Source organism: Meriones unguiculatus, chromosome 6 (assembly GCF_030254825.1).
Source record: "Meriones unguiculatus strain TT.TT164.6M chromosome 6, Bangor_MerUng_6.1, whole genome shotgun sequence".
Taxonomy (NCBI): domain Eukaryota; kingdom Metazoa; phylum Chordata; class Mammalia; order Rodentia; family Muridae; genus Meriones; species Meriones unguiculatus.
In genome coordinates, this window is record NC_083354.1 from 17,476,294 (window position 1) to 17,503,076 (window position 26,783).

The window sequence follows — 26,783 nt, forward strand, 5'->3', positions numbered from 1 at the left end:
CTTTTGAGGCAGAGCCTCTTTCTTGTCCTTAAACTTGCCAAGCAGCCCAGGCTGGCTGGCAGACAACCTCAGAAACCTGCCATCTCCAGCTCCCCCAGCACTGGGATTACAATGGGCACCACCACATCTGCATTTCCATTCAACCCCTTTGCAAAGTCATGGGATTCTCCCTCAGCCCGCCGTCTCTCGGGTCCTTACCTCAGTAGAGCCTGTGAATGCAATCTTGTCTATGCCAAGGTGAGAAGCTATTGCTGCCCCAGCTGTTGGCCCGTACCCTGGCAGAATATTGACGACTCCAGGCGGAAAGCCAGCCTAAGGAACACAAATTGGAGGAAGGAGGGTGTGAGTGTCACCCTTCAGGCCAGCGGGGCTCCGAGTCACAGGTTCCACAGGAGGGAGGTGAGGAACCCTCTGCGGTCAGCTCGTCCTACCTCCTTGATGAGGGCTCCCATGTAGAGCGCGCTGAGGGGTGTCTGCTCTGCTGGCTTTATAACCACCGTGTTACCGCAGCACAGCGCGGGAGCAATCTTCCAGGTGAACATCAGCAGCGGGAAGTTCCACTGTAAGAGAAGAGCAAAGTTGAGCGGGGGAAATTGCTCCATTATTTTTTGTCTTCTCAGATTTTGAAAGGAAGAAGCTGTGTCTTCTCAGATTTTGAAAACCGTCCTGAACATAAATCTTCCCCACCACAAGGTGATGACATCATTTTGCAGAGAATGGCGCTGGCCTTGAAGTTCCTCCGTTTCTCTGATCAGTGTTATCATTACACAGCAAACGCCCAGCTAAGGAAAGCTCATGCTGAAAAGGAGCAAGGAGTCACTCTTCTTTCCTTAGCTTTACTCTTTATTTTGTTTACATATTTCTAGACTTGGGCTTTGTTCCAAAGTTTCAGGATGTGAATTTTTCCTCCTAAATTTAAAATTTTTTTACACCAAGATTTTCACACTGGTATGAAAAATGTTATATGCATATTAACTAGAAACTAAAATCCTATCTATCACATTATTTTAAAGACAATGTTAATTTCAATGTGGCATATTCGTATGTAGTGTCATAAACCATACACCTATACATTTTATAAAATGTACCTACCAGTGAATATACAAAAATTTCATCAGCATCCTTCCTACAGCAAAATACATCCATGAAAACCAAACTAGAGTATCTTTATGAGGCTATGAACATGGGGACTAACAGGGTGCAAAATGATTTTTAATAGAACATTAATCTTGCATTGCCATAAGCTCAGGCATGAGACTCCTTTCTATCAAGTGTCATTGATAATTTCATTAAGGGAGAAAACAGCACTCCTGGTCCCCTGACCACAGTGTGTTTCTGCCTGAAGCATCTCAGCTGCCATCCTTGAAGGATTCTCACTGGCTCTGGCAAGCTGCAAAAATATACAAGTGTCTTGCCTTCACCAAACACCCAATTTCTTTCCCCTTTCGTTGTTTATAAACTTAGGCGTCCTTGGTGATGTTTTAATTCCATCTACAGTGTGTAAATCTTGGAGGCAGTAATTGGGGGAGCTGGCTGACAGGGGCTCCTGCGTTGTGAGGCAAGCTACAGATCTGAGGATCTAGGAGAACAAGAGGGGCAGGTTCGATGCTTGCAGGGAAGGTGACAATGGAGGGATCTCTTCAAGGGAGAAAAGGAAGAACTTCAACCAAGCCTTTCTTTTTCCTTCCTTCGTTCTCCAATGAAATTCACAAATAGACCAGGGCCTATTGATCATTTGAACAAATATTAATAAGCTACCAACAATCTTTGGCTCCCTAATTCAAAGTTTATTCTTGAATCATCATTCTTCTATATATCGGAAAAAAAAAAACCCAAAACTTCCTTGTCTTATCTATACTGAGTTTAATGTCAGCACACGCAAGCCCCCTCCCCACTGAAATCCCAGCCAGAACTATGAGCTAGTATGGTCAGGAGCTTGGGTGACACTTTGTGTTGTGCCGAGGGTGTGTATGGGAAAGAGCAAAGGACAGTGTTTAATGTTCCAATCCAAACACCAGTCACTACATCTATCTTTCTTTACAGATAGAATGTTTTCAATTTGGACTGGGATGTTAACTGTACTGCTGAGTCTTCCGAAGCCCATTCTCTCTACATTCTTGTGAAAAGAGACAGTGGGAAGGAGGGGATTAAGAGACCGTATCAAACAATACGCCTGGAAAGATGGTGAGCTGCCAATCTAAAACATAAACAAGCAACTACAACCCCACATTATTTCTCATAACCAAGGGTCGGTTATTCATACACTCTGCTTTGCTTTGCTTATTTTTACCATAAGAATTCCATGACTTGAGGACTCTACTTGTGGTAATAGGCCTGAAACTCTATTCACCTGTTCAAATAAGCATTTACAGGGAGGCTGTTAGAGATATGTCAACAACATGAGCTCGGGTTTTTCTTCCCGGTAATGGGAAACACACATCACCAAAGACCATGTTTTATGTGTCTTTAGGAGAACTGGGTCAAATGAAAATAAATACAAAGCGTGAGGAGATGCACTCACTGGAATGATCTGTCCACACACGCCGATGGGCTCGTGTCTTGTGAAAGTAAAATAGTCTCCATCTGAAAGAAATAAGCATGGTCACTCCACAGAGAGGGCCAGGGGGAGTCAGAGGAGGACTGAGGTGGCAGCAAAGGCCAGAAACGAAGTCGAAGCACATCCTACTCACCAAACACCACAGCTGGCATTCAGGGTGTGCGTGCACGCGCTTGTGCGTACGTGTGCTTGTGTGTACGTGGGCACATGCACTCGCACAGGTGGCTACAGGTAAACCCTCCATGTGGACAGAACAGATGAGACAAAATGAAGGGCAAATTTATGATACACAGAGCAATCGAGAAGGAGAACCCTTAAGACTGGGACCCCTTAAAATCTCATCTTCTTGATGAGCTGCTGGTCTTCATGTTCGTCTACTAGCAAGGGGAGCAGGCGTCGCAGACTATCTCTGACATGGACTCTGTTGCCTGCTTTTGGGTCACTTCCCCTAGATGGGCTGCCTTGTCTGGCCTCAGTGGAAGAGAATGAGCTTAGTCCTGATGTGACTTGATGTGTCAGGGTAGGTTTGTGAGGGGAGCTCCCCTTTTCTGAGGAGAAAGGTAGGGGGAAGGGGAAAGAGGGCGGGAAGGTGGGACCAGGAAGAAGGAAGGTAGGGGGCTGAGATCAGGATGTAAAATGAATAGGTTTAATAAAAATTTTACAAACTCAGTTTTATGTTAAATATTAACACATATAGAATAGTTAGCTGATTTAAATGCCAAGGTACCCCAAGCTTTTAAACCATTTTTCAGGGTATTTTTCAAAATCAAAAGCCATAAAGCACAATGCTATTGAGCACATTTTTAATGCTGGGCAGCTGGAAAGTGTGAGGAAGACGAGTAAGGTATATTCCCTTACTCAGTGCAGTGGTTATAGGCATGGCCTGGGACCTGGGGGCACAGGCAGATCTAGAGTTCCATCTCAGGGAGGCATGACAGGAGGTTGCCATTGTATCCCCAGGAGCTTGGAGGATAAGCTGCAGAGACACGGAACAGCCTTGCTTCCTTGTGGGAATAGTAAGCACTTGGAATATTAGCCAGGAAGCCCAAACCAACTTCTTTAGAAAAATGCTGCTACATCTGGGTACTTTTAAAGAGCTAATTAAGCCAAGGCTCTGTTTCCTGCTTCGTTGCTGGTCTCTGGTCACCTCACTAGTGGTTTGTCTGTCAAAAGCAGCCCCCTCTGAAAGGAAAGAGAAGCTACAGCTGACACTCAGAGAAGCCCTACTATTGGGAATGGGGACGAAGGTGAGGACAGGAGGGTGTGAGCGAGACAAAGATAAATGACTCATTAAGTTGTTTATCTTTGTCGCTCAACACTTCTTAACCACTAACATTTATCACCCAGGCTTGTTTCAGCTAAGTTCAAAATTATGTTTTAAAATAAAGTTCTCTTTCTGCTCCTCTTTGTCCTCCCTGGCCTTCCAGTCCCCCATGCCACCTATGATCCCTAGTCTCTTCCCTAAATTAGCCGCTGTCTACTGCCTTCATGTCTTCAAGGAACTTTCACTTGCATGAAAGTTTATATGGAAGCTTCTCATCACAAGTGTAATCACGCAATTGTCTTCAGTCCTCCTTTCCCCAGTCAAGCTAACTGCAAGTCAGTTCTGGGCTCGGTAGCAGAGTACTGCAAACTCTCCCAGGGGTCACCACGGTGGCTCTCTGCTCACACTTCTGTAGGCAATGCAAAGGGTAACACTTTATGTATGTCTGCTTATCTGTACTGGGATTTCTTGATTCAAGTATATGTTTTCATAAATGTTTGCAAATCATCCTTTATAAAAGTTCGAAACACTAACAACATACTACATTTTCTACTCTTTAACCAGTTTTTTGGTTTAAAAAAAATCTGAATTTTAGCCCATTTGAAATCTGAAAAATAGCAACTTGTTTTGTGTTTAATTTTGAAATTTTTATTGTTTATTTTTGAAAAACTTTTTATTTAAAAGAATTTTTAAATTTTGTTTGTCATTTATTATTTATTTTTTCCTTTTTATTATTATCATTTATTACACTTTATTCAATTTATATCCCGACTGTGAGCCCCTCCCTCATCTCCTCCCAATCCCACCCTCCCTCCCTCTTCTCCCCCTATGCCCTTTCCCTAGTCCACTGATAAGGAAGGACCTCCTCCCCTTCTATCTGACCCTAGCCTATCAGGTCTCATCAGGACTGGTTGCATTGTCTTCCTCTGTGGACGGGCAAGGCTGCATTCCCCAGGGGGAGGTGATCAAAGAGCCTGTCACTGAGTTCATGCCAGAGAAAGTCCCTACTTCCCTTGCTAGGAATTATTTTAATGAATTTAAGGATGAACATACTGACCATTTTCATTTTTTCCTTCAAATTTAAATCCTTTGCCCCTTTTCTATGGGGTCCTTCATTATTTTAGTTGTTTGAGGAATGCTCTGCATTTAAAGGAAATTAAGTCTCAGCCACATATTTGCAAACTTTTCCCCCCATCTTCACTCTGTCTCTTGGGCTTGTTTAATAGATGCTTGCCTAACTAGGGGAAAAAAAGGAGGAAGGCAGGTTAGGCTCGCACAGGCAGGACAGTGAGCCAAAGTGTAGAAATGATCCATAGGACGACATTTAGTCTTAGTGGTACTTTAAAGATCAACCAACTACATCAACTGTGCATGGAAACAATTTATGACTACTCTGAATAAATACCATCAGCTGGGCCAACCCAAGTCACTACTGTCCATCAGTTTATTGCTCTCTGGAAAGGTGAGCAGCGATAATACTGATCAATACTCAAAGAAAATTTCATTGGCAAGGAAAGCTCCCACACTAAGTGATAACTTAGCTAAGGTGACGCACGCAAGTGGGTAAATACAAAGCCGTGAATCTGGTGGGCGGGACAGGATGAACACTGAGATGGAGGACAGAAGTGCTGCAAGAGGAGAAGGGAAGATGGATTGAAGAATACAATGTTTAATTTAGCACAACTGGAGAAATGGAGCGGTTCAGAGTAAATTCACTCGTCACCCATGTAAGCATGGCACAATGATTCACAGACTCCTCCATCTCTGTCCTACATTTACAAGATTGTAGAGGTATCATGTAACGTTGAAAGCTACTGAAAAATGAAAGCAAGGAAAGAAACACGTAGACAATAGCTTCAGAAGTTGACCTTATGGGGAGTAAACTTGACTTGATAACTGTGTCCCAAGATAAACTGAGTTATTAGGAATAAAATGTACTTGATAATCTGTTCATAGACTTGATACACATGGGGCTAGAGGCTGGCAAAGGAAGGGTACAGATCCTTCCAGTCCTCACAGATGGTTCACTAAGTCCTAAATAAAGAAACACAGGGCACCTTGTCCCTTGAAGTTTTCCCAGAGGAACACTGAGTGGAAAGAGTAAAGAAAGGGCCCTGTGCCCTGTGAACTCAATGGGAGTTCCTTTACGTCCAAGGGATACTCCCAGTAGGCAGCTGTGATTCGTGGAATACATGAGAGCCGTACCTTCTACTGGGACCCGTGGGGAGGACTAACAGCCCTTAGAGGCCCGTCACAGCTATCAGGACCCTGCCTGAGGCCCCCGAGCTTCTAGGTCAGGGTTACCAGGGCCCGTCATTTGGGAGCCACCTTCCTGATCCTTTCCAGGGTCACTGGCTCTATCACTTGCTTCATCTGCCAAGTTGGCTCACTCCTTAACAATGTACACAGAGCTACTTGCTGGCTTCATTTCAAGGAAAATTACCAAGTGACAAGTTTCACAGGTTAGTAGCATTTTTCTTCCCATATTCTTCAAACCTAAGAATTAAAATAAAACAAGCCTACTCATTTACGACCATACGGACCCAGTTTTGCAGGCTGCCCATGATGTCTGGGTGTACGTGGTACTTCTCATACTTCAATGCTCAAAGCACCAATGAGCTTGCTGAATGCATTCGGAACCCTCTGCTCATGAAGAATGTAAGAACTTTACAATTAGATACTCCACTGCGCTATGAAGTTGCTTGCATAGTAAATTAACTTCTGCTGAGTATGCACACACAGTAGGTACATTAGGAAAAGCCTTTGTCTTAGAGGAGAGAGTACAGAATAAGTCTTTTTGGTATTTGTGAAAATTTGAGCCATTTCCCTACATTTTTTGTTGGGGATCTGATAAAATTATACAGGGGAGGGAAAGAAGGAGAAAGGCAGAGAGAGAGAGGAAGAGACAGGGAGATGGAGACACAGACATATCAATATTTAGTTAATTAAGAGTTTAATTAACTAAATTAAATATGAAATATGAAATATTTAATTGAAATATGAATTAAATATTTAAGTAATTTCTTCAAGGCAAACATTAATTTTAAAGTCAGGGACTATAAATGCCTTAAAGTTTTAATGTAACTTTTATTCTCCTATTCTGGCACACCCTGTACATAAACTAAAGTCTAATAATATCATTGTAATCATAGTCAACAAATCTTAATGTATCAGGAATTGAGATATGTGATATGAACCTCAAGCTCCCAGTGATAACAAACAGGAGCATTTCAATAGCAGTAGCAAGTCTTATACAGGCAATAACAACAAAAAATTAGTTCTTTTAGTTGGGCAGTGGTGGAGCACAGTTTTGATCTCAGCAACTCAGGAGGCAGAGGCAGGCTGATCTCTGAGTACATGGCCAGCCCGGTCTACAGAGTGAGTTCCGGGACAGCTAGGGCTATATGGAGAAACTCTGTCTCAAAAAAAAAAAAAAAAAAAATCAAAAAAAGTTCTTTCAGTAGCATAATTCAGTGGATGGATGCCATTACTCTGTGTTTGGGGGTATAGCTCAGTGATAGAGCATTTGACAGCAGCAGAATTACTCTGGAGGGGACAACAACCCTTTAAATAGTCTAAGTATTAAAGATTTGGACAAAAAACTTAGAACTATTCCATTCTGTACTCTAGCAGATTCCAGTGTATGCGGACACCATCCAGTTCTGTTGAGCATTTGACAACAGTGACAAATCCTGCGGCTGCTTATTCTTGTTTGAAACTTCACATTAGCACGAAGTAGCACCAATACTATTCATTGCAGGAGTCTACTGGTAGATTCTAAGATGTGATAGTACCTATTCCTGAGTCTTCTATTAACAGGTCTCAACTCTATCACTATTTTATTATACAGCCTTGAAAAAAAAAAAAGTTGATTTACTCCTCTGTACTTGGTTCCTGTGTCTATAAGTGAGATCTGCCTTATGGATCCCTCAGATTCTCTGCAGCGTCTCTACTGTGTCTCTAAAAGGTTTCTTGTGAGTGAAGAACTGACTTCACAGCCTTCTGTCACCATCCATTCAGATCCTACTAACTGGTTCTCCTCACTCTCATCATGATTAAAGAGGACTGAAGAGTTCGGCTCTTAATTCATTACTGATAGCACCAGAACGAACTGACTGAAGGCAAAAGCTTAGGGTTTGATCATTACCTGCATTTTTTTGTTCATCCTCCAGTTTAGCAGATAAAACTGGAATAAAGATGAAACTGGTAAATAACTGCATATGACCTGGGTAGTTTTTAATCTTCCCTATATGTTGACATATCATAAAGCCCTTTTTAAAACAAAATTCATCTTAATGTATGGATCAAGTTTCCCTACCTACCCTAAAATCAATAAAATCAACACTCACTCAGAGGAAACTAGGAGGCACCACAACTTCTCTTTCACCCTTAGCAAACTGTAAATAAGTTTAGATTCACCCTCTGTCACTGGGAAATTATGGGCAGGAGAGGAACAGAGGACTCTGATTTGAGTTACAAGGATCAAAAGGAGGAAATAATATTTCTCAGGGCTGCTACGACAGAAGAGATAATAAATAGGCAAAAGGAAAGTATCCAATAAATTGAAGTAATGATGATTATTAATCATCATGAGTAGGAGTTGCCACAGGAGGGTCAAAGCACAGGATTTATGGTCAGAGAAATGTCTCCACTGAGTGCTAGGCCAAGAAATAATGGATAGTGTTATAACGAGAATAGCATCAGAGCCTTTGCAAATCCAACCGATATCGCATAATTCTACAATAGCAGCTAATTGTGGCTCTCTAGTAAGATGGAATAGAGTGTGGTGGGTAAAATTTCCAAGTCAGGGGAAATGGCATCTTGTTGAAGGTTCAAAAAAACCCTTCTCCACTTCCCAAAGCCTTCTAGCAAAAGACTATCCTTCAAAAACCAAATAAGGTAGAGAGATACTTTTTCTCTGTACCTGATTGCCCATCTATTATTAAAGCATACAAAATACAGTGACATAATTCTTAACACACATTTTGGTTCTGACATTTACTAGCCAAGTGACTTTGTTGAGACACTTAAGTTTTACTATGTCATTTGGCGTACACTCTTTAATTTCAGTTGGTTTTACACTGGAGTCCTACACAATCTTCAGATCCTAAATGTGAAGAACACTTAACATGCTCAAACGTTATGCAAATAAGCATTCATTATTTCTTGTGTTACAATGACAGACAAAAGCTGACGATGTTTTGCAGAGAAATGCGGGTAAAGACCACACGACCTTCCTGCATTCTAGACGTCACTATAAAAAAAGCAACAATGGAATCAAACTGATCTTGAATTACAGTGTTACAAAGGAAAAATGTGAATAGGCCGAACAAATCTGAGAGTAAATATCTAAATAATTAGATATCTAAATATCTAAGTAATTATGACCTTGTTACCCAGTTTCCCCCAGGAGCCCCTGGCTTAGTCTCACTAGACTGACCACCAGGAGATGGGTCTGCATGCTCCCCTCAGTCTGTCCCTTCCAACAAAATTTCTTCCATCCAATAGCTAAAATAGATAACCCCGAATCCCCTTCTGTCCCTAACACTTCCATACTGAGGGTCTAATCTAGCTTTTAGTAGCCAATCCTTGCATACCTACTCTCTAACTGACTGATAAACTGATTTAAGTGGCCCTTCACACTTATACGTAGACTATCTATACGCAGAGGAGAGACACTGTCAGGGTGAGTGACATAGTCTATTTGCCCCATGCTCAGTTCAAGTTGTCACAAGTGTCTCGTATCTGCACTGTACATGGCTACTCTGTGCTTGGTGAAGTACTCCCGGCAGAGCTCCACATTTCTCTTTTTGACATATCATGTTTCACGTACCTACAGGAATGGTCATTCCATGAATTTTATCAGCCCAGCCTGCATAATACCGCAGGGTTTTAATGACTCCCTGCAAATCGATGTAAAAAGCTTGCAGGAATGGCTTGCCACCATTCAGGGATTCCATGGTCTGTAGGGGGGGAAAAGAGAGAAGAATTAAGACCTCAGAACTTTGCAGTGACAGACTAGTTTCTACAGAAGAAGAAACAGGAAAGAGAGGGAACCTGGCTGGGTGTGAGTGGTGATGCACACTTGTTCAGCTCTGCTTTCCCAAACGGGAACGTGGCCATCCTAACAGGCTTGCTTTAGTAACTGGTCAGAGACCACAATGGACATACATGTGCTGTTCTTGTGCCTGTGTGTTTTCCTTAACCACCGTCCAGATATACAGGCAACGCTTCTTTAACGGATGATAAAAGACATTGCTCTGCTTGTCAAACCACCTTCTGGTATATTAATGGTCAGAGCAGAATGAAGATCTTTATGAGAGTGCGCCAGTAACTCGAGTCCACACAGAGAAGCAGGGATGTCAGTTTTGTGTGTAGTCAACACGGACATAAAATGTTCTGCACAGCTGCCAAGCCCCCTGCTGAGAAGTGAAATATCCATGGTGCACAGCGAGCTTATTTATTACCACCGAGTAAACAAGGTCTTCTCTGGGGAAGCCCGGACTTTAACAATTTAAAGACTGGTTGTGTAAACATTTATGTTAACAACCATTATCTATTAAGAGTAAAGTATCTGGTCCGTTTATAAAAATAGCAATAATAAACAGCTTTACATTATAAACATTATTTCAATGACATGTTCCTAAATTGGTTAAGTCTGTTACAAAAACGGTGACCACTGAAACAATGAAGTAAGACTATTTTTCACTCGAGGCATACTAGACTGTTAGAAGTTTAACAAATGAAATAAACAAAAATGGATATTTATATTTTCATGCTTCTATCTAGAAAGATGTTATATAACACATACTGGTATAAAATTATTTAATTATCGACAAAGCCAAAACTGAAATGCTTTCCACTCAGTGAAGTTAATGAATAGTATTTATTACTCATGACAGTATTGCTTACCTACTTACTGCACAAAACAAAGCTCATCTTAAAATTCTATTTGTTACCATACTGGCTCACTTTTATAAAAGAAGATCCAATAATTTCCCAGTCCTTCTAAGAACATTGGACAATAATTTTCTATGTAGTTTGCTAATGAACAATCAATGTCTACAAAGCATAGAGGAAAAAGTAGAGTCCCTAACCAATTGATGACCATCCAAGGATGGACCCCTGGCAAACACTCCCTACATTCTTAAGCGGTCCTTATCTCCAGAAAGTCTTCACTCTCAAGGAAACTAGCTATTTTGAAAAGATTTCTTTTCTGTTAAATTGTGTGTGTGTGTGTGTGTGTGTGTGTGTGTGTGTATACATGTGTTCTGTGGGTATGAGCACATGGATACAGATACCTGTGGAAGACAGAGGTCTAATTTCCTGGATCTGGAATTTCAGGGAGGTATGAACTGCAGTATGTGGGTGCTGGGAACCTCGCTAAGGTCCTCTGAAAAAGCAGATGTACCCTTGACTACCGAACCAACACTCAGTCCTCAAAGTAACATTTATTTTAAAAACAACAGCAAAAACAACAAAATCTACCAGATATGGTGAAATCCCTATGTGTATTGTGGTGTGTGTGTGTGTGTGTGTGTGTGTGTGTGTGACTGCTCTAATGGAAGGAAATGGAAATCTCTCTCAGGATTCTAGACTATAATGGAACAAATGGAGTAGAATGTATGAGAGTACACAGCCTTCTTTTCCGATTTGATTTGCGAAAAAAGCCACTTGGCATTTGTCTTTTACAAACAGCCTGGAGCTCTGTTTCTTAATGCTTTTGTTTTGCTTGTCAAGTGCGTGTGTTTTGCTTTGCTTGTGGGAGATGTGAGAAAATGAGAAAGGACGATCCTGAGTAGTGATGCAATGCTATGACTTTTTTTTCCTTCAAAATGCCACAAAGAGCTTCCCCAAAGATCTCTCATATTTTGTATATATGCACTATACAGTCTTCCGCCTCCCCTGCCCAACAGCACTTCACAGAACACATTCCGGCTGACTGGCCATTTTGGAGTAGAAACATAACCTGCTTTCTTGGTTTACTTACTGCAAGAACTGCCCTGTCCCGTTCTACCAAGTCTGCAAGCTTGTCCAACAGACGTCCTCTTTCAGAAGCATCCATCCTTCTCCACACTGAACCAAGAGAGAAGGCCAGGCGGGCTGCCTGCACTGCCTTGTCTATATCTACCTGTTAAAGAGTAAGAGGCACAACTGAAGATAAATACTCCACACACAAAAAACTACCTGCTGTCAGCAAAGAGGTGATGCTTCAACCTAAGGGTAGCATCAAGAACACATTCATTGTTTTTCTGTTACTGATGATTATTCCACAGGGAATCTTTAAGCAACACATACCTTGTCTGCTTCTTGAACTTCACACACTTGCTCTCCTGTGGCTGGATTACAGACAGGGAACACTCTCCCACTCTCTGAGTTCTGCCATTCATTGTTAATAAAGATCTACAGAAAGACACAACAAAATAGGATATGAGATATGGGAGCTCAGAAGCCAGTCAATGGCCAAGCAATATGGAGGCACAATGGTCACATCAGTTCTAAACACTTATAGGTACAGACACATAGATTCTGAACTGTTGAAAGACATTCAAAACAGTATCAAGTACGGCCTCACTCCTCATGCAGGAATATTTCCTCATGACATTTGCTTCATCCAAAGATGAAGTAGGAATCATAACTTCAGTGAATAAGTCAACCAATTAAAGTGCTCTTCCATAAATAAATATAGAAAGTCAGAGTGTTTTGGGTATAATCCCACACCAAGGCTAGCAGTATTGCTAGTCTAATTTCTGGCCATTATCTATAGGGGTAAAACTGTTGGTTAAAGTGATGGTCATTAGGACTTTCATACCAGTTTTTCTGATGGAAGCCTCAGGGAATCTTCAAGGAGCCCTTTGTAGTCCTCTTTCAGAGTCTGCACCATTCCTCCTTTGCTCTGGGCTACAACTGTTCCTTCCTCCAGCTCACCGATTCTCAGTTTACTTAGATCTAAGCTGTTTCAATATTTCTATTTTTTTCTAAAACAACTTCTTTGTTTTTCAAAATAAATAACGATAGTAACATCATTCCCCATGGAATGACATGGACATCTGATATTTAATGATATCGTTTAATAAATAAACAAGTAACAGGTAAAGTTCCTCACAGTCAAATTCCAGTTAGCAAATGTGAAGGAACAGGCGAGTTAGGTGCTCACCATCTGTCAAACACTACAATAATCTCTACTGCAGGGAAAAAAAATCAGTGGATAGCAAAACTAGTAGGAAAGCTTTTAATGAACAACAACAACAACAACAAAAGAATATTCCTTTATTTATGTCTCAAGGATCTCCCTTCCATAGTAGTTTTCTCTTTGGAGAAGCTACTACTTGGCAAATACCACTTCAATCCTGAGATCAGACTCAACAGAGTGATGAGACAAACTGGCATCAGTCTGCTCCTGATGTTAGGTCCAAGAGACATGAGGTCTCCTCTGAAGTGTTTTGCCCAAAGATACAACTTGAGTTTAATCAGGACAAAACTCTGGCTAATCTAAATTAATCAACAGCCAACAAAAGAGCTGTCCATGCTTTTCTACATAGCCAATGTCATAAAGAAGGAAAGGAGCAATAAGCCACAAAAAAATGATTGCATCATGTCACCATGGACTAGCTCCTGGACCAAAGGAAGAAAAGAGATGGTGAGAGAACTGATGAACTATGATTAAAGCTTCAAAGTTAGGTAATAATATTATGCCAAAGTCAACTTCCTGATCTTTAATGTTGTAGTGGGATTATATGAGAACATCTAGGGAATCTGGGTAAAGATTTAACACGAGTTTTTCAACTTTTTGTTGATCTAAAATTATTTAAAAAGAAGAATGTTGAAAGTTATGAGTCTTCTTTTAGTGTCTATCATTTTTTATTATAAAATGCCAAAAAAAATAATCTGAATGAATAAATGGCTCAACGCCTTCCTTTTTCCAAGGTTTCCTTTCAGTGCGAGTTTGTAGAAAATAAAGCAACTCAAAGAATAACTTAAAACATGGAGCTATATTGTCAGAAGTTCTTAGTTTAGGGTTTTTCATGTTATTTGGACTCAAAGACTTGGTAACAGAAGACTAGGGAATTCTGCTTTACAGTGTGATGTATTTCGAAGTGGGTGTAAGAAAAAATGTGGACTTTTCCACTCTGGAGTGCTTCAAAATAGGAAAAACTTCTGACTCCCTGTGTGACTATTGCTCAGTTTCTTTGTAAATGTACTAGCATTCACTTTTTAAAAATTTTTTTTTATTAATTACACTTTATTCATTCACTTTATTTATGGGTATCCCCCCATAAACCCCTCCCTCCTCCCCTCCTAATCCCACTGTCCCTCCCCCTTCTTCATGCGTGCCCCTCCCCAAGTCCACTGATAGGGGAGGTCCCCCTCTCCGTCCTTCTGATCTTAGTCTATCAGATCTCATCAGGAGTGGCTGCATTGTCATCTTCTGTGGCCTGGTAAGGCTGCTCCCCCCGCAGGGGGAGGTGATCAAAGAGCAGGACAATCAGTTTATGTCAGAGGCAGTCCCTCTCCCCATTACTATGGAACCCACTTGGACACTGAACTGCCATGGGCTACATCTGTGCAGGGGTTCTAGGTTATCTCCATGCATCCTACTTGGTTGGAGTATGAGTCTCTGTAAAGACCCCTGTGTTCAAATTTTCTGGTTCTGTTGCTCTCCTTGTGGAGTTGCTCAAATTATCACTATTTGCAGATGGTATGATAGTATACTTGAGTGACCCCAAAAATTCTACCAGGGAACTCCTACAGCTGATAAACACCCTCAGCAAAGTGGCCGGATACAAATTAACTAAAAAAAAAAAAAAATCAGTAGCCTTCCTGTATACAAAAGACAAAATGGCTGAGAAAGAAATTAGGGAAACAACACCCTTCACAATAGCCACAAAGAACATTAAAGTACCTTGGTCTAACCCTAACCAAGCAAGTCAAAGACTTGTATGAAAAAAATTTCAAGTCTCTGAAGAAAGAAATAGAAGAAGATATCAGAAGATGGAAAGATCTCCCATGCTCATGGCTTGGCAGGATTAACATAGTAAAAATGGCCATCTTACCAAAAGCAATCTACAGATTCAATGTAATTTCCATCAAATTACCAACACAATTCTTTACAGACCTGGAAAGAAAAATTCTCAACTTCATATGGAATAACAAGAAACCCAGAATTGCTAAAACAATCCTTACAATAAAAGATCTTCTGGAGGTATCTCCATCCCTGGTCTTAAGCTGTACTATAGAGCAACAGTAATAAAAACTGCATGGTACTGGCATAGAAACAGAATGGTGGATCAATGGAACCAAACAGAAGACCCAGAAATAAACCCACACACTTAAGGACACCTGATCTTTGACAAAGATGCCAAAACCATACAATGGAAAAAAGATAGCATCTTCAACAAATGATGCTGGTCTAACTAGATATCTACATGTAGAAAAACGCAAATAGATCCATACTTATCACCCTGCACAAAACTAAAGTCCAAGTGGATCAAAGACCTCAACATAAAACCAGACACATTAAACCAATAGCATTCACTTTTAACTAATTCTGTTGTGTAAGTGAAAGCAAAAAGAAACAGATGGTCCATAAAAGAAGGAATCTGCCCTGTTCAGGTTCCTAAGACCATGGTACAAATAAGCTTGTGAACGTTAACTTTCTTTTCATGCTTGTGAGAAGCTGTCCCACCGATGTTTTGTGGGTTGTTGTTGGTATTAAAAGACATCCTGGATGTGGTAGGCTCTTAATTAATGTTACCTGAATGGAATGTCTATTGGGAGGGGAGATGAATCGCTGTCTAACATTTTTACAGATAAGATTAGGAAAACAATACCTCTGCACAAAGACAAAATCCCAAACGTACTGAAAAATAAGAACTTCACTTTGCAAGACATTTTTATTATGTTCTATTGTACTTTATACAAAAGGATATGCATAACAAAAACAGAAGTTAAAATCTATCACATTGGAACATACTATGAGCACACCATTCAAGCACTAGACTATTAGCAATATTGCCTTCCTGAGTGCCTCTTCCTGATCCTACCTCCAGCTTGACCTGCCCTTCTACTACAGTTAACCCCTAGCTGAACTTTTTGTTCATCTGCTCTTATGCATCGTCTTTTTTTCCTTGACCTGATGTACTAATTATCAGAGCCACCTCTCTACTTGATCCTGTGGAATATGCTGTTCAGTCGTTTTCATATTCAACATTATATCTACTCGTCTATGATAACTGGAGACATCTATCTTCCAGCCTCCCTCCTCGGCATGAACTTGTGCGTGAAGGTCTTGGCTCCATCACCTTTGTCTTTATAAATATCAGTCATTGGTTGTTTTCTTCTACCGTACTTATTATGAGACCTTTTTAGTAAGTCAGTCTTGAGTTGTAAGTTGGAAAATGCTAGCTTTCCAACTTTGTCCTCTTTTAAATAGTTAGCTCTCCTGGGTCTTATGCCTGTCTATATCTGCCTTACAATCTGATGGCTATAAATAATTTACTAGAAATTTTGTGATTTTATTTAATCTAAAGATCAAGTTAAAAAGAACTGACATTCTGACATACCAACTCTTCCTCTTCATGTAGTATACCTCCATTTGTTTAGATCTCTTTTAATTTATTTTAGCTAAACTGTGGTTTATAAAGAATATATTCTCATAAAGATGCAGAAGCCAGTCTCTCTCATCCCTCTACTCCTTCAATGGTACTATGAGTTTTTAATTTTAAATCCCAGCACTTATCTCTGGAAGAGAGGTTGTTCTGGAACCTTGTTGTAAACTCTCACTAGTCTTAGGAAGCTTCATATTTTGGAGTGAAGGGTAGAGTCCTTCAGTTTCTACGACAATCACTTCACCTATAAGCAAAGGCAATTTCATTTCTTCTTTTCCAGTCCATACACTTTTATTTCCTTTTGTTACCTCACCGACTAACTAAGAATTCATTACACTATTAGAGATGAATGACAGTAGGGAACATCTTGCCTTTTCCTAGTGTTAAGAATGAAAGTATTAGGCTGGAGAGATAGCTCAGAGGTTAAAAGCACTGGTTGCCATTCCAGAAGGTCCTGAGTTCAATTCCCAGCAACCACATGGTGGCTCACAACCATCTATAATGAGATCTGATACGTGCAGGCATACATGCAGACAGAACATTGTATACATAATAAATATGTAAATAAATATTTAAAAAAGAAAGAATGAAAGTATCTAGTTTCTCACCACTAAATATACTGATGGTTCTACATTTTATATAAATGTTCTTTATTAAATTGAGGAAATTCTCTTTCTAGTCCTAGTTTGTTGAGAGGTGTTTTGTCTTGAATGGGCATTAAAAGTTGTCAAATGTTTTTTTCCTGCAGAGACTTGATGATACAACTTATTTATCAGTGCATCGGTCAGGAAATACAGTGGTGTCTAAGATGCTGTTGGACTAAATTGCTAATATTTTGTTGAATGTTTTGCAGTTATGCTCATGAGAGTCTGCTTTGTAGTTTTCTTTTCTTATAGTCTTTATATAGCTTTGGCATTTGAATAAGGATAGCCCCATAAAATAAATTAATGTCTCCCTCATTCTACTTTCTGGAATAGAATGTAAAGAATTTGTATGTTTGAATCAAATCACCAGTGGTAACATCTGGATTTGATGCTTTTAAGTTTTTTAATTGCCAGCTCAATTTCTCGAATACATTTAGGCTTATTTAAATTTATTTTTCCTTGTTTAAGTTTTGGCTGAATGCATCTATAAAAGAATTTGTTCATTTCACTGAAATTATCAAGTTTGTGGATCCATAGTTGTTCATAATACTTTTAAATTTTCTTTTTAATTTAATACTTTTAAATGCCTCTTTTTTTATTCCTAATATAATAATTTGAAATTTCTCACTTTGGCCAGCTAAGCAAGCAGTTTGAGGCTCTTAGTGAAATTTTTTTTTTTTTTTTTTTAGGAAACAGCTTCTGGGTTCATCAGTCTTTTTTAATTTTTAGTTCATTGCTAACTTTTAAAAATTATTTCCTTCTGTTTACTCTAGACTTAAATAGTTCTTCATTCTCTAGTTTCTGGAACAAAAGCTTAAATTTTTTTTTCTTTCGATAAATACATGCAATATTATTTTGATGTTTTCTTTTTATTTAGTTCAAAATATTTTCACTTTCTATTGAGGTTCCTTCCATTGGCCCTGGCGTAGTTTAGAAATACGTTGCTTAACAACCTCTGAGTATCGCAGGGGGTAGGGTTGTCCAGCTATCTTCCTGTCCTAGTTCAATGCTCCTGCAGTCTAAGAGTGCATTTGTCTTATTTCTACTGTTTGGAATTTGTTAAATGGTGTCTATAGTCCTGGACATGGTCCATCTTGCTGGCTCTTCTCTGAGCATCCTGCTGTGCTGAGTGGGGTTTATTTTACTAGTCCTTGAACTAACCCCCGCATCTGCTGCTAGAGAAAGCCTAGCCTTTGTATTTTCCTTTAGCTCTCCACTCATTTTTAGAGCATTGTTCTTTTTCATTACTAAAAGTAACCGCTGTAAGGATAACTGCTCTTAGTATTTCCCTTTCATACTGTAACATTTCATAGTATAACATGACTATATATATTAGCATACATACTAAGGCAGAGACTAAAAATAAAAATGTCTTTAGAAATGACATGATTATGTAGAAGTTCCTAAGAAATCTACAGAAAAAGCATTTTAAATTTTGCAAAATCTTAGAATATAAGATCAATAAATAATTGACATACTATCAAAAATCCAATAGGGATTGGTGTGACGGTGAGGCTGAAATGTTAGAATACTTCTGGAAACAAGAAATGAGGGAGGATGACCTGGGGTAGGGCAGGGAAGGTAGACGATGGAAACTCTAACCCTAATAAAATGATTCCGCTGTCCTTCTTTGTTGCAGCCCCTTTCGGGGACCATCTGATACCCCTGGCTTAAGTGTGGCAGAGAAGAAAGAGCCCACGAAAATAAGCAAACAAAAGTTGAGGGGCGTATGTAATGAGTATGCTATATATTTTAAATTTATTTATATAAATATATATATTAAAAATTTAATCTATTTTAATATATATATATATTTGTCCAAGATCTTGTTGCACTGTGACAAAAAGAATCTTAAAAACATGATTTCCTCAAGTGGTGGGGACACATGCCTTTAATCCCAACACTTAGGAGGCAGAGGCAGACGGAGCTCTGTGAGTTCAAGGATAACCTGGTCTTACAGGGTGAGTTCTAGGACAGCCAAAGCTACACTGAGAAACCCTGTCTCAGAAAAAAAAAAAAAACAAAACTCCCATGATTTCCTTCATTGATTAAGCCAAAGTCTTGTCTAACTACTTCCAGCAGCAACCACTAACCTCCTAAAATACAGAAATTTGAAAAAATACTTGCTTAAAGAAAAACCTAAAAAAGAAGAGCTATGGATCCATGAGATGAAGGGACCAGCACAACTCTCTCTACTATCCTCCCTGTAAAATAAATAGACAAGACATAAATAGTATGATTTGGAATTAAGGTTGGAGGGTGAATAATTAAACAGAAATTTTATTTTATAAAAAAGAAAAGAAAAGAAAAAAAACCCTGTGCAATCTTTCTTAAAGGAATCCTGGACTTGTTTGTAAGGACTACTGGAAACTCACAGAAGATGTATCCTCTGCTGTTCTGGGACTTATAATAATATTTCACAGAAAGATTGCTTTCAGGAAAGTTAAATGATGTAAGGCAGTCTGTGATTTAGTGCCAAGATAGACAGCAGAGATAAGTATTGTAAATGTTCTCTACAGAGAAGGGAGGGATTGGTGTGACGGTGAGGCTGAAATGTTAGAATACTTCTGGAAACAAGAAATGAGGGAGGATGACCTGGGGTAGGGCAGGGAAGGTAGACGATGGAAACTCTAACCCTAATAAAATGATTCCGCTGTCCTTCTTTGTTGCAGCCCCTTTCGGGGACCATCTGATACCCCTGGCTTAAGTGCGGCAGAGAAGAAAGAAAGGAACGTTTAGCTTCTCTCTTCCTGTTGCAAAGTCCCTGCGCCTATAGAAAACTCACAGGATTGGGCTTCCTCAGGCTATTCAACATCAGCCCTACCATAACATCATCCTCAAGAAGGAAGTGAACATTCAGGAAAGCAAGGCCCAGCAATCAAGGAAATCCATTTAAAATAAACAGCAAGTAAATCCAAAAACATGTAAGAAGCAGGCAGAGTCATAGAAAGTAGGAACCCATGTCAGAAGAGAAATAATTTTCAGTGTTATCAACTAATCACACATTTATTAAGAACAAAGACACGGGGTGAAGAATATTGTGGGAGAAAAAAGAAGTTTCCAATGACACATAAAGTGATTAAAATAGTGCTAGAAAAAAATATTTTAAGTATAGTTCTGTTACAGTAGAAGAGGCCCGGAAGCAATGTCACAGATCTGATGCTACAAATAAATCAAGAGAGAAGAAATCAATGGATTAAGCATGAAGAAATAGGGAAAGAGGAAGTATACCTGGGCAGTACGTGACTAGAGAAAGTGTTCAAGAATGAAAGGTGAGGGAACAGAGGGGAAAATGAGCACAGTGACAGAGAAAATGTCACCTCCCAGGACAACTCACAACTTGAGCACTGACATTCTGAGTTATTCCAGCTTGATAACTAGCTCTCTTTTTCTTTTCCCAACCATGAAAATATGTTTTAAAAAGTCAAGACCAGACAGCAAAGAGAGAGCCCATGAAAATAAGCAAACAAAAGCTGACGGGCGTATGTAATGATTACGCTATGTGAACTCTTAACTTGCTGTACACTTGAGTCATGTTCTTGGCTTCAGCAGCCTTTGCATGTTGCTAATGCCCTCCACGGTGGAGGAGGAGCTGCAGGTGGGTGTGCATGCTTGGGTAGTGCCATACGGATACTTCTAAGTCTGTGTCCTTGGTCCAAACGAGTCTGAGAAGCCAGGCAAGGAAAGGTAAAAATAAAGGCCAGGAGCCAGACCCGGGAGGTCAGCAGTCTTAGATTGCAGGTGGGCAGTGTACCCAAAGGACTTGGGGGGTCAATGGGACTCAGAAGGATTTGTTTTCTTCCTTATAATGCCTAATAAATCCAGATTTTTCAATGATAGCAATGCCTTCTGGTCTGTTTGCGTGTTTGTTAACCTCAGAATTTCCCTATATTGCCTCTCCTCTCCCTTTTATTTTCCAAAAATCTGAACACAGTTGAACTCAGGAGGCTGCCTCCTAGACATGGGCTTTTATCGTCTTTTATCTTTTTATTAGCACCCTACTGCCCTCCCTCCTTCTCTTTGTTTCTTATCTTTTTAACCAATATTTGTTGAGTGTCTACTCTCTTCTAGACATGATGCTTGCTAGGGTCTCCTAGATTTGTTTTCCTTCTCTAGGTCAAGTGCATTATATCTCTCAGTCTAAACACATTTGTCTATCTCTGGCATATCATCCCATCAGTAAGAAGGCCAAAGAGGGTCCTGACTCACCATTCCAAGAGACAAAGACCAGGGCCTCCATATCCTCAAATCATATGCAAATAATTTTTAAGAGGATATAAATGACTCCTGAGACCAAATCAGTCGGAGAAAGCAGGCTTGGCTAAAGCACAACCAATTATGTATAATCTACTGTCCCATAATTCCTAACTTTGCTACTGGCATCTGTTTTAGTGAAAATAGCAAGAAACAGTCAAGTGGGTGGCTTTGATAGAAGCACGTTGAATGACAGCACGTGGGACACTGTTGGAGCAACATGGCATCGAAGCCAAGCACACACAACAGTGTCAGCTGTGACAGAGTCCCCAACTGGAAAAAGCAAGACTTGCCATCCGTACTGCCAGAGAAAGCAGTGGGAACGGCTACCGGTCCTGGTTAATGTTCATTTCTTCCTGTTCCACTTTCTATAAACAAGGTAATGCCTATACAAGCTCATTACTGTAAACTGAGCACATTTAAATTGGTAGTAAAACCAGAGTATTTACTCTAGTGCGTGTATAAAGTGCCTCGTCCAAGGTTTTGGAAATGTTTCAAGTTTTGAAACCAAGCAGCTGGCAGCTTTACAAGCCAAACCTTACACTGAAATCCCTCACTCTGGAAAGTCTTTTGGTGTCCCGTGTCAGGTAGTACCATTCAGCAGACATTCATCTCCTCCCGCACCTTGGATTCCTTCGCCATAAATTCGCATTCACAGGGCTCTTATAACTCTTCCAGCACTACGGGCCCCAATGGCTGTTGATTAAACGTATGTATCCCATGCATTCAATCTGACTTTCATTATGGTCACTTCGTAAAACCGCCATGAGCCGGACAAGCGATGACACATAGCAAGAACCTGGAAACCCTGCAAAGTCTCAGATGAGACTTTTTTTCTCTCTCTCTCTCCCTCTTTATTAATAGTGACCATTTCGTGGCCTAGCTCTAAATCACCAAGCGTATTTGACAGCAAATGTTCCTATCTATGGATTATATATAACCCGTCCTAAACACCAGATGAAAAAGGGATAACCCCAAGAAAGGAAGGGCTTGCTTCCATGTAAATCATGTTACAAATTGGACAACACCCAGAGAGTTCATTGTTCGCCCTCAATTGTAAAGGCCATTCCCATTTACTATTCCCCTGGAATGGATGTTAATTAAGGCCGACTGAGACCATAAATCACCCTGAGAGTTTTACAATGTAATTCAGCATTAAGCATATGTATTTAAATAAAAAGTAACTGATTAACCACTAGTACTTTTCCAGGAGTTGCTGAGGCCATTTCTTTATAATAGAGGCATGTCGCTTTTCATTTTTGTGGAGAGGAAATGAAGGAAGTATTATCTTATAAAAGTAATAGATAGTTAAGGGATTCATGACACTGATTATTAGGAGGAAGAGAGGAACTGAAAAGCATGAGGGAGAGAGGAGAACAAAAAAGTTAGGGGAGGCAGTTGGCACCTATCTCTTATCTACTTTATCATTTTCTTCTTTTAGTCCAAGCATTCATTCTGCATCTGCCTGATACTGGGCACCATGCTGGGCACTGCTGGGCTAACCGTGCTTTTAACATGAAGCGTGCCGTGCTCTGGTTGGGGAAGAGCAGCCCAGCTGTTGCTGTAGTAATGCAGTGTTTAGCAACACTTAGACATATTCGCTGTGTAGCTCCTATGCATCTAGACGCATGCTTACAAAATAATCTATCTCCGTGGGTGCGAGTTCATGTATGGGGTGGGGGTGCAAGTGTCCGTGTGAATGCGGAGGCCAGAGGACTCCTTCTCCAGGCATCCTCCACTTTTTTTTTGGAGTCAGGGTCTTTTAGTGTCCAGAACTCACCAAGAAGGGTAGGCTGGCCGGCCAGCAAGCCCCAGGCATCCACCAGTCTCTGCATTTCCAGTGCTGGGATGGCAAGTTCGTGCCACCAGGCTTAGCCTTTTCTTATCTGGGGCTCAAGCGCACATCCTCGTGCTTGCAAATCAAGCACTTTATTGGCTAAACTATTTTCCCAACTCCAATCAAAATGATATGTTTTACATTCAGATTGTAAATAATAATATCAGAGGTAATTTGTGTGCTTCCTTGAATTCCAGCCAAAGCAACCACACCAGCCTGACAGAAGCAAGACCGTTCTTCTAGAGAAAGGACTTGGGCCTCATGTTTGTGAGCACAGCTAAAGAGGCGGGGCTGTGAAAGCACATGTTCTTCAAGAACGGGGCTGAGAATCTAGCTAAATGGTTCTGACTATGCTTCTTCAGAGTAAAAGAAACTGCAGAGAGACAACAATAATCCAGGAAGGCACTTTGTTTTAACACAATACGTATGTATAGTAGAAATTCAGAAAATTAATCTAGAAGAGCTAGTATAATTAGCTACCCCAAATGCACTGAGAACTTTTACTATTTCATTTGATTTGTATAAATCTGTGAGGTAGGCACTATTTTATTCTTTCATAGAAGGAACTATGATTTGTGTTACAAGCCCAAACTCATGCCACAAAAAATTCACATAGTAAAAACTTGTAAGTAGGTCTGCTGGACAAAGCTCTTCCCATTCTACCCAGCATTCCTGGGTTTCCTTCTTTTCTTTGCCAAGCTGACACCTTAAAAAAAAAAAAAGACCTATATTCCATCCAGCCAAAGGAAGGAGAAAAATAATATAACTAGGGAATTCACTGTAAAGTCAAACATGAACGTGGTTATCAAGGGAATACTAAAATCCAACATTTGCACACATAGGCTGGATGGCACTGCGTTCAGGACAGCCAAATGAAGTGACTTCTTTCTGTTCTAAAGATTAGGAAACTGAGGCTCAGGAATATAAAGAACCTTCCAGCAGCCAGGAATGCTATGGATCTGGAGTCCAAAACCTCAGCAAGCAGCTACCTCCCACTCCTTGTGAGCACGGTACAAGGAACAGGGCCGTACCCGGGGCAGCCTCCTCCGTGTAACCTGCGAGTAGCATCTCTTCTGTCCCTAAGCAAGTCAGCTGCTTCTTCCTGCTTGAGCTGGCCATGCCAACTCCTCCAGGCCCCACTCAGGCCTAAGCCAGAACTGATGCAGAACACCACAATTTCATGCTGAACTCTCAAACATCATATTTTCCATCACGTATATGTCCATACCTAACTACAGGCGGAAGCTGGTGCCTCTGGGAAGAACCAGCATCTTTGCATAAATCAATGGCAGATAGCGCTACCATGAAGCCGGGGGCTTACAGAGAACAGATGGTCAGTTCTCACTGTTCTGACAGCTAGATCAAGGTAAGTGAGGACCCACTTTCTGCCGTTCCCCTTTACACTCTCAGGGCAGAACAGCTGGGCTGTTTGAGGCCTCTTTTATAAAGACATAGTTGACTCGTGGCAAAGTGTCTAGTCACTTTTCAAAGACTTCACCATTAATACTACTGCCTTTGGATTGTCACATAAAAAAAAAAACTGGGGGGGGGGGGAGATGTTGAGATTCAGACAATATATCCATGCAGCCCCTCCCCCAAATTCCATATTAAAACTATAGCAATTCTTAAACAAAACATGAACTTTCATGAGCCAGGATATTTGGACATGCTGCTTCCTTTACTTGTTAAAATCTTAAAATAATGGTGATCTTTCAAAACACAGTTCAAATACAGCCTCTTGGAAAAGACTTCCTAAGTTCCTCACCTATCTGCTGTCTACCTATCATATTGCCTGTAATACTTCTGCCCGTGTTCCTGCTATGCTGTTTGCTCCTTACGGACAAGTACACCACGATGCCATCTTTATTTTATAGCTATCTGAAAATAGAACTATGGCCTTAGTAGTTGCTCAATAAATGTTTGCCCTGTGCTGAGAACTGCGGAAGGAGCCAGGGCTTCTGTCAGGAAGAACTAGAACAGTACACACCTCAAATTCATGGTTCTTGGAATCCAGAGCCATTTCTGCCTCGCCTTTGAGACAAGTTGTCCCTTAATCAACACTGAGTTTCATCTCACTCATAGTGTTTATTTTCTCCTTTACCTTGTCTGAATTCAAACTCCTATTTTATGGCACACTATTAGGATACTTGTCTGTGTGTTTCTTGTCTAAACTAAGGCAAACAATTTTCAACCACAATATGATATTATTGTCCTAAAAATAATGGCAATATCCTGGTGAAGCCCTTAGGAACAAGGTCTTCCCAGGCTCTCTTGAGTGATCCACAGCTTGGAAGGCCGAATGTGAACGGCATTTTCCACAGCTGATCACAGCAAATGTGTAATGTAGCCAGTCCACATTAAGGGTGTATTTGCAAACCCTTAAGGAGATATTCCTTTACGTGTATATTTTCTTCGATAGCATCAGGACTGTGTGTCTGGGAGGAGAGGAGGAGTAGCAGAAGGAACAGGGAAAGAGCAGCTGGCTTCATGCTAAATACCTGGCAAGTAACTCAGCTTTTCTGGCTTCCAGCATCTGCCTGAGAGTCTCCACCTTGGCACCCAAAGAAAGGCGAATGTATGGCCTTTGTGACACAAATCCTTCCCACCTCTTGACAGGCTTCCCAGATGAGTTTATGGGTAAGTTCTGAGAGCATGCGTTAGGAAGAGCCTATTGACTAACTGGGCAGTAGTGCTTGTATCAAGTCTACTGTCACTTCTCATTCACACCTGAGGTCCAAAAGAGCAAATGCTACCACCAGCGGGTGCTTGCTAAGATGGCTCAGCAGAAGTTGTGCTAAGTCATGGTGTTTCCTTGCCTCAGTGTGCCTCAAGGTTTCACAGCCATTTAGACAACAGCTGCTGAATTTGCCTTTTGCCTTCTGCATTCACAAGTAGCTTGTACGATTTCCCCATTATCTAGGTTTTGAACGTGTAATGGATAGCTACAAAGACATCCTAAAGAATTATAAAATTTGGATAGAAGAGTCCTAAAACACAAGCCATCTGGGACTCTGTCCCATCCTTCTCCCAGGAAAACTGGCCTTAGTGAGTAACCGTATATGTGGTAAGTTAGTACTCTGACAGGCAAGCTACTAAAGCTCTATTTTAGTGTTTACTGATGAATATCTTTGTCTGGTCTGAATTTTAACAGAGGCTGGGTTTGGCTCAGAAGAGACAGTGACAGAGCTAGAAGGAGCTGTAGAATACACACAGAGAGAGAATACACACAGAGAATACACATGTGCATGCACGTGTTCACACACACACACACACATACACACACACACACACACACACACACACACACACACACAATCATGTATCCACCGCTGTCTATCCCCAGAGAGGCAGAAGAGAAGCCAGAAGCACCATGCACCAATTCCCACACTTGTGCTTTTTCTACATTTAATTTTTGCTAATGTCAACTTGAAGAGCAGACCAATAAGGTATGGAGCTAGTCCTCCCTGCTTCTTTCACGGGGTTTGCTAGAAGCCTTGATATAATCTCTTAGAAATTATTCAGCAGAAGGAATTTTACTTGCATAAAAGCCACTTTTTACTCCAGAGCGGGGAGACAGTTACTTCATGTTTCCTTTTTAAGGCACAATGTGTTAGCAGAA

General features: G+C 40.6%; 1 protein-coding gene across 1 annotated transcript in view; it reads right to left on the minus strand.

Annotated features, from left to right (window-relative positions):
• Aldh1a2 (aldehyde dehydrogenase 1 family member A2) overlaps positions 1-26,783 on the minus strand; it is a 78,093-nt gene that overhangs the window by 30,654 nt on the left and 20,656 nt on the right. The window contains exons 2-7 of the mRNA XM_021660031.2: positions 12,120-12,224; positions 11,812-11,952; positions 9,655-9,784; positions 2,522-2,583; positions 432-560; positions 199-312 (exon numbers count right to left, since the gene is read on the minus strand). Coding sequence (XP_021515706.1) covers positions 199-312; positions 432-560; positions 2,522-2,583; positions 9,655-9,784; positions 11,812-11,952; positions 12,120-12,224 — 681 coding nt within the window. The remainder of the gene's footprint in view (positions 1-198; positions 313-431; positions 561-2,521; positions 2,584-9,654; positions 9,785-11,811; positions 11,953-12,119; positions 12,225-26,783) is intronic.